Source organism: Penicillium verrucosum (assembly GCF_028828655.1).
Source record: "Penicillium verrucosum strain IBT 35672 chromosome Unknown utg000001l_segment0_segment0, whole genome shotgun sequence".
NCBI classification, from domain to species: Eukaryota; Fungi; Ascomycota; class Eurotiomycetes; order Eurotiales; family Aspergillaceae; genus Penicillium; species Penicillium verrucosum.
The window spans coordinates 5990635-6004968 of record NW_026643210.1 but is presented as its reverse complement, the minus strand read 5'-3'; the positions used below and the strand labels follow the sequence as shown (position 1 = coordinate 6004968).

Here is a 14334-nt window from a genome sequence, read left to right as displayed (position 1 = left end):
CACTGCATGTCCATCTTCGATCATCCGATTCAACTTCCAATGGATCACCAAACACAATGCGTCCAATCTCCAGAGCCGTCCTTCGACCGTATGTGTGCCCAACCTGCCGGCATGGAATTACCGCCGGTCGGCGGCGATTTGGGTCTAAATCAGATTCCCCTGAGCTCTACGATGTGGTTTGTGTTGGAGGCGGGCCCGCAGGCCTAGGGCTATTGGCCGCACTTCGTATGTATAACACAATGCAGATAATCAGGGCATATACTGATACAATGTTACTACAGGGGCATCACCTATCACCTCAAAGCTCAAAGTCGCCCTCATTGAGAGCCAAGATCTTCGCAAAGCCAAAGCCTGGGACCTCGAACCGAACCAGTTCTCCAACAGAGTCAGCAGCTTGACCCCCTCGACCGTGTCATTCCTGCGTAGCATTGGCGCGTACGATCAGCTCGATGTCAATCGCGTGCAAGAATACCAAGACATGCAGGTCTGGGACGGCCAAACCGGATCCCGAATATCATTCGATTGGTCAATGGAGACATCCCCATTCGAAGAAATGCGCACCGTAGCAACAATGACCGAGAACTCGAACCTGGTACGCGCTCTACTGCGCCGAATCGCCGACTCAGGAGACGAGAACCTCTCCCTCTTCTCAAACTCCACAGTCGCCTCCATCGAAAACGGCTCAGACCTCAAACCCGAAGGTCCGGATCTCTCAGCCTGGCCAGTCCTCACCGTCAAGCCCACAGGCCCAGCCGCGGAAACAGAGACACCAAAGCGCATTGCCGCCCGTCTCCTCGTCGGCGCAGACGGAATCAACAGCCCCGTCCGCTCCTTCGCAGACATCCCAACCCAAGGCTGGGACTACGGCCGCCACGGCATCGTCGCATCCCTCGCTCTCGCAGACCCAGCAACCCAGCCCTTCCCAGCCTCAAAGCGCACAGCCTACCAGCGCTTCCTCCCCGCACTCGGCGGACCAATCGCCCTCCTCCCCCCTGCCAAATAACCACGCAACCCTCGTCTGGTCAACAACACCCGAGAACGCAGCTTACCTAAAGTCCCTCCCAACCCCGGCCTTCCTCGCCATGGTCAACGCAGCCTTCCGTCTCGACATGACAGATCTAACCTACATGATGGGCATGCAATCCTCATCTTCCTCTTCTTCCGATGCAACCCACTCCCACCAAGACGAACTCACCTGGCGCGTCCAGCACACCCAACTCCCATCCCAAACCCCTCCCCCAGCAACAGCCGTGCAGACAGGGACAGTCGCTTCCTTCCCACTGCGCTTCAGACACGCAGCACAGTACGTCTCGCCGCGTATTGCGCTCGTCGGCGACGCAGCGCATGTCATCCACCCGCTCGCTGGACAGGGTCTAAACCTCGGTCTGGCGGATGTTGCTTCGCTATCGAAGACTATTCAGTATGCTGTCTCGCATGGTATGGATGTAGGTGACTTGCTTACTCTCGAGCGATACTCGTCTGAGCGGTACCTGCCTAATGCGAAGATCGGGGGTGCTTGCGATCTTCTGCATAAAATGTATAATGTTCCCGGTGAAGGGCCTATTACTTGGGCGCGTAGTCTCGGACTAGGTGTCGTTGATCGGTTGCCTTTTGTTAAGTCGTTCTTGATGAAGAATGCTGAGGGGTATTAGGGTGATGTTGTTGAGGGTGTGTATATGTATGGTCTTTTTCTTCTTTTGTATTGTACTTCTAGTCGTTTTATAAGCCTTTTCTATACTAAGTTGTGATGTGATGTGCCTTTACTCTTTTCAAACATGGCTTGAATCGTCTTGAAAGAGTCGAATATATGCTACAACCTGTATCAAACCAAAGCGAAGGGAAATGCAATGAATTGGGTATTTTGGTAATTCCTCTAAAGACATCAACCCTCATTTGAAAAAATATCTTTAGTTCTTTTCTCTCAACAATAACCCCCAGTCCTTTTGATAGGCCGTCGAGCTCCAAGCCCGACAATGCAAGAGATCTACATAATTTTAGGGTAACATAGAAAGAACCCATCTGGAAAAAACACGCTCTAAAAGGAAAACAAAATGAAAAATGCACACCCACAACTGACAACTGTTTAATTGATCAAACACTGGTGCCCTGCAGCTGCTGTGCCAGAGAGGAGACAGCACCTTGCTGCTTCTTAGCAAGACGGGTTTGAAGCTCGGGAACCAGGGAGGAAATCTCAACCTCGACACCCTCCTTCTCGGGGTGTCCGTCGGGCAGACCCATCTCCTTGATACGGCACTTGCCAGCAGCGAGCTCTTCCTCGCCAAGGATAATACCAAAGGGAATGGCGCCTTGTTCGGCGGCCTTGAACTGCTGGGGCAGCTTGGGCTTCAACTTGTAGGAGAACTCAGCCTGAATATATGCATGTTAGTTATTATTCAAATAGGCCATTATAAACGGAAATAAAAGGCTTACCTTGATACCAGCGCTCCACAGCTTCTGGCAGATTTCCATACGCTCCTTCAACATTCCGTTGAAGCCCTTACCACCGAAGGCCATGACGTAGGCATCGACCTCACTGCTGCGAAGGGCATCGGACTTCTGCTCGCGCTCGATGCGTGCCTTGGTGATGGAGAAGATCCGGTCGACACCGAATGAGATTCCAACACAGGGGATCTGCGCTCTGGGCTGGAACATGCTGACCAGGTTATCGTAGCGACCACCGGCCGCGACACTGCCCACGCCGAGAGTGGGGTCGTTGGATCGGTCCTCTTCCTCGGAGGGCTGCTTGGACTTGCCCTTCTTGGACTTCTCGGCCTTCTGTGCCTCTGGGGCATCGGCCTGGACACCAGCCGAACCCTCGGTGACAACCTCGTAGATGACACCGGTGTAGTAGTCTAGACCACGGGCAAGGGACATGTCGAAAGAGATCTTATCCAACACGCCGAATGCCTCGAGGTAGTCCATCATCAAAGCCATTTCCTCGAGACCGGCCTTGGCGGAGGCATTGGCGTTGAGGGCCTCATCCTTCAGGAGAGAGTCGAGCAGCTCGCGCGAGCCCTTGTTCATAACGTATGTCTCAATACGATCCGCAACCTTGGGGTCAAGACCCTTATCGTCGACCATTTCCTTGCGCACATCCGCCCACGGCATCTTGTCCAACTTATCGACCGCACTGGAGATAGGTCGGAGCTTGTCCTCAGGCACACCACAGACGGCAAAGACACCGTCCAGGATCTTGCGGTGGTTAAGCTTGATGGTGTAGCGGCCGCTCCAGCCCAGCTCCTCGAAGACCTCGCTGACGATACGCAGGATCTCGGCATCGGGAACCATAGCGTCGAAGGTGCCGGCGATATCGAAGTCACACTGGTAGAATTCACGCATGCGACCCTTGTTGATGGCGGGTTGGTCGCGACGGTAGACCTTGGCGATGTGGTAACGCTTGATGCTGCGGACGTCGGTGTTCATGGCGAGCCAGCGCGCAAACGGCACTGTCAAGTCGTAGCGCAGGGAGCAGATCTCGCCACCCTGGTCCTTCAGGTCGTAGATGAGCTTGGAGTCCTCGCCATATTTGCCAGCTAGGATCTCGCGCAGCTCGAAGACAGGAGTGTCTAGTGCGGTACCGCCGTGGCGCTTGAAGACGTTGGAGATGGTGGTGAAAATGCGGTCTCGGAGGAGGGCATCGGAGCCGGACCAATCCTTGGTGCCCTTGGGGGTCTTGAGATTGAATGTCGTACCCTTGTCTTTCCCCATTGTGATTGTGATTATTTGAGCGGAGCGATGGGAGGAGGAAAACTGGCGAGTGCGGCGGGGATAAATTATTTGGTGGGGGATGGTGGGGGCAGGGATATTATTTTTATTCGAGGTGACTCGACGGTTCTGCAGCGAAGGGCAATGAGTCAGACAAGAAATGGGAGTCAGACCAAATGGATTGGTGATTGCTCGTTGTCCAGAGCGCAAAGGAATAGGAATAGACGGCATAAAAAAGAACGAAGAATGGCGCTGTAAAACAAAAATTATTTGGGTTCATCCCGGGCATCTTCCTGGTCTCCTGAGGCATCTGCTGGTTCGGAGATTCTTTCTGTTTAGAGGATTATTTATCCGATGGTGTTTATCCGGACCGAGCTATTCAAATGTTCCATAAACCCACCTCTTGTCTTTTCTTTCTCGCAAGGAAGGGTTAAGGGTTATGATGTGTCAACGAATCCCTTGGAATTATGCAAATGCCCCTTTCATGATCTGTCATATCTCTTTACCACCTAACTATCTAACTATATGCCTAGTTACTATGTGCAGAGTACCAGGTAGCCTATTGACAACACAGACTCTGTAAAAATAAAGACATTCAAGGCCATTGCCATTCTATACCTGTTATAGAAGAGATATTAAGCCTTAAGGCGTTGTAGCTGAGTTCTAGACTTCCCCGGATCTGCTTGCAACTTGGGCTGGAAATGAAACCCGAGTTCTTCCATGCGGGCAATGCTCTTTCCTCTTTGGGACGGGGGGGAGGGCAGGCACATTCCAATGTATTCCTCGCACAGCCCTTGGAACGGAGTATATAGTTAACTACATATGTAGTAGATTGTACATACGGAGTACATTGTCCAAGGTTATAGTTACATAGAAAGTCTCTTGTATGTTGTAGAATTGTAGAAATAGTTATGACATAGCCAAAATAAATCGCTCAATTCGGGAGAAACCGATCTAGTTACTCCACAGTCTATAACGTCATTCCATCAGAACCGATTAAACTACGGAGTACTGATCAGACTGATTAGAAACCATGCGTCTTTTCTTTTACCGCCATACCCCTTGAAAGAGGTTAACTTTGTATCGCCACCCCCACCATGCACTCCGGATAGACTTGGTAACGGAGTTCTCGCATCACCCGAGCAATTTGCCTTTTTTTTTCTTTTCTTCTCATGATGTGGTCAGATCATGTAGAGTTTCAATCGGACGTTGAAGTCTAGGCAGACTACTCCATACCCCGATTAACCAGAGTGCCCCCATCGCGGGAACGTGCGTTGTGGTACCGAAAGAATGACTTGGTATTGTTGCCGCCTATTGGACCCCGGCAAGGGATAGATTTAAATTGATATACCATTGGACGGAGTATAGTCTGACTTTACTGGGCACGGCAAGTATTCCCATGGGAATCCAGGTGTCTTCGAGATGGCTTGTTCCCGATCCTCTCACATTTCAAAAGAGTTCAGAGAGACATGTAAGGAACAGTCACATTTCAACTTTGGAAAGGGGGCCCACCACCTTTTCTCTTCCCCACAATGGAAATGATCATTGGACGTTGTGGCTACGCCATGCGAGGGGCGGACACGGGCGGACACATGGCCCGTGAGCAAGGACGGCTTAGGGCCAATCACCGAGACGGGGTTTCTTGGTTGAATGGGAGAGGAGTCTCTCTCTTCCATGGACGTGGAGGGGGGGAGGAGGACCACTCCGCTGGGGAAAAGCGTTGTAGCCAATGAGTATAAGATGGGGCTCCGGTATAGCCGGTGTTTCTATTTTACATTTATAAGTGTAGATTGTAATCGGTAAAAGACTAGAAATTCGGCGATTGGACCAGTACCTGCCTTAGGTCTCCACGTGGAGTAAAGAGACTAAGATGAATTGGGGTCAAGATATGGCTCTTAGTGAGATATGTGTACTTCGGAGGTACAGAGTAGTTTTGAGTTGGGTTCTGGATGATTCGGTTGCATTTGTACTATATTTTGTATTATTATTCTATTGTACTATGTATAGTTAACTATGTACTATGTATGTTATTACTTTGTATATTAAAAAATAATTGGGTCCATTCCAGACAAACTCCCCTCCTTGTCTCTTCTACTTTAGTCAAAATTACCTCTCTATCTCTCTCTATCTCTTCTTAACTTCTTTAATCTCTCTCTCTCTCTATAATCTCTTGAATCTCTTGAACCTCTTGAATCTATTTATCCTTCTTTAAACTCTCCCCTCAATCATACCCTTCCCCTCCCCCATTACTACTAAGCTTATTAAACACACAACATTACCCCATAACTCGGACTTCATTCTCTCCCGCCCCTCTCATTTCCACCGGACCCCAGAAACCTTATGTGATCAAAAACGACACTCACCTTATTTCCCCGGACGCGTTTCATTTCCTTCTCATTCCCACCCTCATTCATATGCCGATCACTTCCTGTGATCTCTAAACTCCCGAACACTGAGCCTCATCAATGCAGAGTGCGACCGGCCATTAAGCCATCATGAAGTCCCTCTTCTCCAAGGGCTCAAAGAATGGGGTGAGTGACAATACATCGTACATCCCTACTGCCATGCTCTTTCAGTCTGGTAGCACAGCAGATGCTTCGACCCCTCGTGAGACCATTCAGATTAGGACCGCCACTGACTTGCACTTCTTTGCGCAGGCTGCCAACCCCCCGGCTACGGCGCCACCCGTGAAAAAAAGACCTCCAGGTACCGCAGATTTCGCCGCTAGAAAAGAGGTTACAGGACATGGGATCCATCCGTGGGGATGGGAGTGACAAGTTCTACGGCATGGAAAATGTAAGTTCTCGGACTTCCCCGGAATTTGTTGGGATCGCAAAGTCACTAACCGCAATCTCCCGTGCTTTGTCTAGTATGGAAACACTTGTTACTGCAACTCAATCTTGCAATGTCTCTACTACTCGGTCCCCTTCCGGGAAGCCGTCATCAACTACCCGCAACGCACACCGATGGACAACCTCGAGGCGGCGCTCGCAAAGAACCTACGTTATCAGAACCCGAATGCACACCTCGAAGCCGAAGCACTAGCCGCCAAACAAAAGGCTTCCTCCCCACCATCCGCGCGCCAGGCCGGTGTACCCCCAAATCCAAACCAGAAACCGGAGGACAAGGACTCACCAGAATACAAGAAGAAGGTAGCACTGCAGACCCTTCCGATTCTGGAAACCAAGAACAATGCGACCAGTTATGGGATGTCCGAGTCCCTTTTCACTTCGCTCAAGGATATCTTCGAATCGGTGGTAGCCAGCCAAGCGCGCATTGGTATCGTTCGCCCACAACAGTTCCTGGACGTTCTACGACGAGAAAATGAAATGTTCCGGACCGCCATGCACCAGGATGCGCACGAGTTTTTGAATTTGCTCCTCAATGAGGTAGTGGCCAATGTCGAAACGGAGGCCACGAAGCAATCATTCACAGAGAAGGCGTTGCCACCAACGGAAAGTGCGGATTCGCTGGGAATGATGCCCTCGAGCACGGGTTCGAAGTCACCAAACACTACGAGGTGGGTTCACGAGCTGTTTGAGGGAACTCTGACGTCCGAGACCAAGTGTCTCACTTGTGAAAAGGTCTCGCAGCGAGATGAGGTGTTTTTGGATCTATCGGTAGATCTCGAGCAGCATTCGTCCGTGACCTCTTGTCTCCGAAAGTTTTCAGCGGAGGAGATGCTTTGTGAGCGCAACAAGTTCCACTGCGACAACTGCGGTGGACTGCAAGAAGCGGAGAAGCGGATGAAGATCAAGCGTTTGCCCCGTGTGCTGGCTTTGCATTTGAAGCGTTTCAAATATACAGAGGACTTGCAGCGACTGCAGAAGCTGTTCCATCGTGTCGTCTATCCCTACCATCTTCGGCTGTTTAACACCACAGACGATGCCGAAGACCCAGACCGGCTTTATGAATTGTATGCGGTGGTGGTTCACATTGGCGGAGGACCGTATCACGGCCACTACGTTGCCATCATCAAGACCGAAGACCGTGGTTGGCTGCTGTTCGATGATGAGCTTGTGGAACCGGTTGACAAAAGTTACGTGCGCAACTTCTTTGGAGATCGACCTGGATTGGCGTGTGCCTATGTTCTATTCTATCAAGAGACAACTCCCGAGGCTGTCATGCGAGAGCAGGCGCAAGAGGACCAAGCTTCCACCGCCGCGCCAGCTGAAACAAGCGAGACCGGAAAGTCGAATGGATCTCCCTTCTCACCACCACTAGCCCATGCCCAAAGTGCATCCCAGGTGCCTCCTGAGAATCCAATCCCCTTTACTCCCCTCAGCCGAATCCCAACCGCACCCCCACTGTCTACCTACCCAGAAGAACCCGTGGCGCCCCATCCAACCTCGCCGCAATCCCTTCCACCGCCTCTCCCTCCGATCCCTGACGAGCCAGCTCCCCCATTGAGCCCAAAGAAGAGTGATCACCAACTACGGAAGGAACGTCGGGCTATGGAGAAAGAGAAGGATAAGAATGAAAAGAATCGCCTGAAAGAGCAGGAGTTGCACAACCGAGAAATGCAGCGACGGGAGGCAGAGGAGTTGAAAAGAGCCATCGACGCCAGCAGGGCCGACACGGTGGATTTCAGCGCTGAGAATGGATCACCAAGGAAGTCGAGCAGTTTCGGCTTTTTGAAACGAGGCAGCCGCAGCCTCAGTCATCGACTCAGCAAAGACAAAGAACCCCGAGTCTCAACATCGGATCTCTCAACAGCGCCGCTTCTTCCAGAAGTTGTACCGGAAGCACCTCTCAAGGAGGCAGAACCGGCCCAGCCAGCCACCACACCAGTTCAGCCGATCAAGCCAGTTCAGTCACCGGTTTCTTCTCCGAGAAATTTCCCACCTATCTCCAACCCTAAGCAACCCAAGCAACCCATCCGAACCCCCGAGCCCTTGGCCAAAGACTTGGCCAAAGACCAACACACCAACCATACAAAGCCCGGTCATACCCCTCGGTGGAGATCTTTCAGTTTCAAGAAAGTGGCATGAACTACAATCAGTGTTTTTCTTTTTCTTTTTTTTTTGCTTCTTCAGACAGCTCTCTCTTCCGTTTTTCATCTCACATCTTCAGCCCGACTTTCACGGAGATACCCTCTATCATCTTGCACATATGAGCGCAAATTTTTGCTTTTGCACATAGCTTCCTTGAATGGATGTACTATCATGTTCTTATGATCTGCGCTTCTCCATCTTCCCATTCTCCTGTGGAAGTCCTCGCTCTTACCCGGGCTATTTCCACAGCCATGTCTTCCTAGACTTTGGATCTCAGATCCCACCGGTTCTATTCTCTTCTCCTTGCTTTTTATCGCTTTCCCCACTGTATCTTGCTGTTTGATTTGTATTTTTCTTCCTTTTTCTTCTCTCTCTCTTGCTGTCATTGCTTTTCACATCACTGCCACTTTTTGTATCATGTACAACGGCGTGATGCCTACATACACTGACAGGATTGAAACCTGGCAGGTTTGCGAAAAGAGGCGTATTGGGTTTGCTTTCCTTTGCTGAGCGTGGGTCTTTTCTCGGATTTGGGCGTCTTGAACTGTTTCTTACATATCTCATTGCAAGTCATGAGCGAGTCTTCTCTTTTTCTTTTAGCATATGTTCGGTCTGTTCCTCCAACTTCTGCGTACATGCGGTGATTCGGCTTTCGGCTTGTTTGCTGTCATATCCCGGTCCTCTATACATGGTGAATGGCCGGTCATGGACTAGAATAAGAGAACAAATACAAGATACAGGTTTGCTATGCCGTTACGAGAAATAACGATAAACCCAGCCTCTTAACTCCATGTAAACCACGTCTCGATCATGTGTCCATTGCGGTTCTAACATTTTAGTGGGTATATGATAGGTATAGGCTAGAAGTAATCAAAATGAACTCAAGGGGAAGATGGGTTGTTCACACGCCACCACTGTTCCTGTCACTCTCGAGAAATGACCCAGCGTAACATAAAGTAGATGTCTGGCAGCGGTGTTCCGGTCCTATTACACACATAGCCCAGTCCCACCTCTGCCCCCTAATATGTTCCTTGCTCGTGTGGATCGTGCCGCGTTTCTCGCTTAGGCGTCATTAATGATATAGATGTCTGATCTGAACGGCTCGATTCTGAATGGCTCGTCGGAAGAGGGAGGTCACAGCGCAAGTCGTAGTGAACAGCTAGGTAGGTTGGCAGGCAGCAGGGTATGTAGCTATGCAGCTTGGTCGCAACGGATCCGAGGGAGATCGACGGCGTGGAGGAAATAGCAAAAACACGAATTTAACCAAGAATCAGCTCGTAGACAATGATGACCGTGTTGATGACGATAAGGGGTACTGTATTGTTGCATGTGTTAGCTATTGCGTCAGGCCATTGCTGGTGTGTCTCGTTTTATGAGAGCAGATCAGAGTGCGACTGGTTCCAGAATGATAAAACAGGCCATCACAAATCCAAGCAAGACTGGCCTTGGTTATATTGGGCTGCGGGGGATGGTTGGGGATTGGGAAACGTACTCCGCATGACAGTCCGCACACTGGCGATTAAGTTGACGGACTTGGCTTTCACGCTTGTGCTATCGTATGTCGCGCCGAATCCCGGCTCTGCTTGTGTGCGACCCCATCCGACTGGATATTTCCGACATTCGTTAGCTTCTTGTCGTTCTAGACGGTGTAGCTGGGGAGGAGGGACATACCGCGCGCTAGGAAGCGGTCCTCGGAGAGAACGGCGATGGCATTGATGATGAGGACAATGACTGGGAGTTAGGATATTAGTATAAGCTGAAGAATAAGGATAACAAGTAACATACCATAAAACAACTTCCCAAGACCGAAGAAAAACATCTTTGCGGGTTGGGGAAGATGTCAAAAAGGTGAAGTGCTGAAGTGCGGGAGGCGCCAGATCTCCGGATTAACACTCTTTCTCTCGGATGCAGTCACCATGGGATATAGTTCGTTCGCTCTATACAAGAACACAGAAACATATAAGCTAACTAGGGTCTTCTTTTTATAGCTTTTGCGATTCTCGCTCTTCTCTTCCCAGCCGTGATTATCCTTCATCTCTTCATTGCTCCATACACCAAAGTCGAGGAGTCGTTCCACATCCAGGCTGTACATGATATCTTGGCCAACGGATTACCAAATGGCTTTAAGGATCTGACTCTCAACCGCGCCGACTATGACCATTTTTCTTTCCCGGGGGCTGTTCCCCGGAGCGCCGTTGGTGCTGCGGCTCTCGCTATGCTCTCGAAGCCCGTGATCTTGTTGAATGAGGGGATCAACCGACAGATATTAGGTACTACGTGGATGTATACTGCTATATATGTCCAACAAAGCTAACACCGACACTCAGCTCGAGCTATCCTGGGCTTAGTCAACGCATTCTCTCTAGCAGTTTACGCAAGAGGTCTGCGCCGTAGCTTCGGCCAGCCAACAGCTATCTGGTACATCCTACTCCAAGCAAGCCAGTTCCACTTGATATTCTACGCCTCAAGGCCACTATCAAACATGTTTGCCTTCAGCATCACAACACTAGCAATGTGTCTACTCCTCCCAAATCCTCGTTCAAGAGTACAAGACCAAAAGCAATGCAGCCTTGCACTGGTCCTCCTCACAACCGCAGGCGTAGTCTTCCGCTCCGAACTAGCCCTCCTAGTCGGAACACAGACTCTCTTTCTACTAGCAACAAGACGAATCATCCTTACACGTACCATCATTGCAGGCCTAATAGGCCTAACAACCGGCCTAACCCTAACAGTCTACCTCGACAGCACCTTCTGGCAAACCTTCCCCCTCTGGCCAGAATTCGAAGCCTTCCGCTTCAACGTGCTAGCAGGCCAATCCTCAGAATGGGGCACAGAACCATGGCCATTCTACTTCCTAAACTCCCTCCCCCGTCTCCTCCTCAATCCCCTCTCCTACCTCCTCGCCATCCCAGTCGCCCTACGCCAACCAGCAACGCGACCCCACGCACTGGCCCTTCTAACCCCGGCGCTTTCTTTCGTCACACTCTACAGCTTCCAGCCACACAAGGAATGGCGATTTATTGTTTACATCGTCCCATCTCTTACGGCAGTAGCAGCCCTCGGCGCCGCGTATCTCTGGACGCATCGCTCGCGCTCGCTCTTCGCCCGTCTAGCGACTCGCACTCTGGCTGTATCCACATTCGTCGTGTTCTGTCTGTCGAATTTCGTGCTCCTTCCGGCCTCCGCGGCAAATTATCCCGGTGGTCAGGCCCTTGTCGCTATGCATGTTCAACACTCGAGCCTCCATGATACGGACTTGCATTCTGGGAAGACAAACCCTCCCATCAATGTTTACTTAGGTAATCTCGCCTGCCAAACGGGTGTAACACGCTTCTTGCAACAATCCCCGTCGTCCGGGTGGGTATATGACAAAACAGAAGACAAGGACGTTAAATCCACGAGTGCGTTCTGGGACCGGTTTGATTATGTCGTTGTTGAGGCTGATTACGAGGCTGGGTTCATGGATGCTGATGAGATGAGTCTTCGGCGTGCGCTCCCTGCTTCAGACTGGGAGAGGATGCTTGTTGTGGATTCGTTTGCGGGGATTTCGGTTTTGAGGCCTGGGGTTCCTGCTAGTGGAACTGTTGAAAGGCGTGTTATTGGTGCTGTTGCGGGTGATCGTGCTGTTGATTTGTTTGAGAGTCTGCGTGAGTATGCGAGGAAGACTGTGTTGAGTGGGTGGTGGGTTGAGGTTAAGATGAGGCCGAGAGCTCAGGTGTTGAAACGGGTGAGCTAGGGATATTATGTTTAGTAAGGATATAGAAAGTGTTATATTCTAGTCTGTCTGTCTAATAAAAGACACTTCTGTTACAAACGTAGTAAGGTGTTATTCGAAAAGCACGGTGCCATCTGATATGGAACTGATATTAACAACTGAAGATAACTACAATGTGCCCTCAACATTCGACGTACATGCAAACTGGGTATTATTCATCAAACCTCTGTCCCCGGGACAGAGCAGATCCAAAAATAAAGGTGGACACAAGAAACGGATTACAATGTCGCGGGACCTTCTAAACGCGCCAGACGAGACTCCAAGTCACGCACCCAGGGCTCGACAGTTTCCACATTGGAACGCAGAGCAGCTTCACCTTGCTGCATCTTCTCTTCGACGGTCCTCAGACCGTCACGCCATTGCTCAATCTCCGACGCCATCTCGGCATGGCGCTTTTCGAGCTCGTTGAGCGAGTCCGCGGCGTGGGCTGCGCCGGCGTGGCAAGCGCGCAGAGAGCGCAGACGCTCGAGGACGCTGGGCAGCAGGGGGTGCAGGGACTGGATGGTTGGGAGGGTTGTGTAGAGGGCTTGGATCTTGGCGGCGTGGTCGTCGTCGGTTGATGCTTCTAGTGCGGGGACGACGTCGGCGTCGGAACTTGCTAGACGGGCGTTGTGGACGGCCTTTGCGGCTTCAAAGGCTTTTCTGCGGGCTGCGGTAAGTGCCTCGGCGTCCGTGGTCAACTTTCGGACTCGTGTGGAGAGAGCTTCCAGGTGTGGGGTTGTCATTCCTGGTGCGGCATTGGCTACTCCTGGCGTTGCGGATGCTGGGTTCGTGCCGACGAGAAGTCCGGTCAATGCTGAGAGGCGGGAGGTGAGCTGGTCCAGAGCGGGGAGGACTGGGTGGGATGTTGACTCGTTGATGCCGTCCACGATGAAGGGATTGGAAGCACTTGAGATACCGATGGAGCTTTCAAGAAGCACTAGGCGGCTGTCGAATGCTGCCGCGTGAGAGAGGATTCCTGCCGAAGAGGCAGCTGGGGCTGGCACAGTGGAGACTGCCTTTGAGGCATCGGGCGAGGCTTGTGTCTTTTCGTATGTAGCAGAGCGAATCTCAGATCCAAGCTTCTGGGACAGCAAAGCCGCAGCCGAGTGCGACGAGCTCGCCGCACCTCGCGAAGCATGCAGATTGTCCAAAGCGCGGCTCAACTCCGCAACGCCATCGCCCAGATTCTCTCCTGGCTTTTCAGCTGCGGCAACACTCTGCGATTCCTTTCCAGTCTCTGCGCCGTCGGTTTTGTTGGCCATTTCCACCTTAAGATCTTCGACCTCCCTCCGCAACCGCGCTAGCCTCCGTTCAAGCGACTCGTCCTCGCTGTCACTCAGGTCACCAACCTCCTCTACCCCGTCCTCGCGTCTCCGACGACGGCGGCTCATACTCTTGCTCCGATAAGCCTGGCGCTTCATGGAAATGCTATCTGAGAAATTGACGTCGCGGGCATCCACGGCCGCCCCCATGAAGTGCATACGCGCCTGGTCCGGGTTGACACCCTCGCGGTCAATGTCGGAGTTTGAGCCTGCGTCATCATGGTCTGAATCTGTGCGGATAGTGGCAGTCTAGACAGCATCAGTGATTAGGCCCAATGACGTCTCGTTGGTATGGAATTGGCGGACTCACGGGCAAGGTGGATGCTTCGTCGGTCAAGTCGGGGGTTTCATAGATATCTGGGGATGGGTCCTAGGTCACAGTTAGTGGAATGCTAGTGGAATGCTAGTGGATATTAACAGTCGGCATTGCTCACCAGATCAGGAAGACCGGCATACTTCTTATTGAAAGACATGATTGGATTGTAGTTCTCTAAAAGTATAGTAAACACCGAACTTCTCCAGAATCACATGTACAGTCAGCAGATCAGGTGACCTT

At 51.3% G+C, this 14334-nt stretch overlaps 7 protein-coding genes across 7 annotated transcripts; 4 read left to right on the top strand and 3 right to left on the bottom strand.

The window, feature by feature from the left end:
• Window positions 1-56: 56 nt before the first annotated feature.
• Window positions 57-1003, top strand: N7516_002229 (uncharacterized protein; the record flags this gene model as incomplete). Its single annotated transcript, XM_057214949.1, has 2 exons — window positions 57-225; window positions 282-1003. 2 exons carry the CDS (start codon window positions 57-59, stop codon window positions 1001-1003), a joined length of 891 nt encoding a protein of 296 aa, XP_057076832.1.
• Window positions 1004-1082: 79 nt separating this feature from the next.
• On the top strand, window positions 1083-1652 carry N7516_002228 (uncharacterized protein; the record flags this gene model as incomplete). The annotated part of the gene is made up of 1 exon (XM_057214948.1): window positions 1083-1652. One exon carries the CDS (start codon window positions 1083-1085, stop codon window positions 1650-1652), a length of 570 nt encoding a protein of 189 aa, XP_057076831.1.
• A 439-nt stretch (window positions 1653-2091) lies between these two features.
• Window positions 2092-3936, bottom strand: N7516_002227 (histidine--tRNA ligase; the record flags this gene model as incomplete). The annotated part of the gene is made up of 2 exons (XM_057214947.1): window positions 2092-2367; window positions 2431-3936. 2 exons carry the CDS (start codon window positions 3934-3936, stop codon window positions 2092-2094), a joined length of 1782 nt encoding a protein of 593 aa, XP_057076830.1.
• Window positions 3937-6200: 2264 nt separating this feature from the next.
• On the top strand, window positions 6201-8696 carry creB (uncharacterized protein; the record flags this gene model as incomplete). Its single annotated transcript, XM_057214946.1, is given in 3 exon segments — window positions 6201-6392; window positions 6412-6501; window positions 6576-8696. The coding sequence occupies 3 exon segments, from the start codon at window positions 6201-6203 to the stop codon at window positions 8694-8696; spliced, it is 2403 nt and encodes an 800-aa protein (XP_057076829.1).
• A 1262-nt stretch (window positions 8697-9958) lies between these two features.
• N7516_002225 (YOS1 family protein) lies at window positions 9959-10518 on the bottom strand (the record flags this gene model as incomplete). Its single annotated transcript, XM_057214945.1, has 4 exons — window positions 9959-10014; window positions 10192-10302; window positions 10371-10430; window positions 10485-10518. 4 exons carry the CDS (start codon window positions 10516-10518, stop codon window positions 9959-9961), a joined length of 261 nt encoding a protein of 86 aa, XP_057076828.1.
• Window positions 10519-10615: 97 nt separating this feature from the next.
• N7516_002224 (dolichyl-P-Man:Man(7)GlcNAc(2)-PP-dolichol alpha-1,6-mannosyltransferase) lies at window positions 10616-12435 on the top strand (the record flags this gene model as incomplete). Its single annotated transcript, XM_057214944.1, has 3 exons — window positions 10616-10625; window positions 10688-10969; window positions 11027-12435. 3 exons carry the CDS (start codon window positions 10616-10618, stop codon window positions 12433-12435), a joined length of 1701 nt encoding a protein of 566 aa, XP_057076827.1.
• Window positions 12436-12692: 257 nt separating this feature from the next.
• On the bottom strand, window positions 12693-14251 carry N7516_002223 (uncharacterized protein; the record flags this gene model as incomplete). Its single annotated transcript, XM_057214943.1, has 3 exons — window positions 12693-14027; window positions 14089-14148; window positions 14213-14251. The coding sequence occupies 3 exons, from the start codon at window positions 14249-14251 to the stop codon at window positions 12693-12695; spliced, it is 1434 nt and encodes a 477-aa protein (XP_057076826.1).
• Between the last annotated feature and the right edge of the window lie 83 nt (window positions 14252-14334).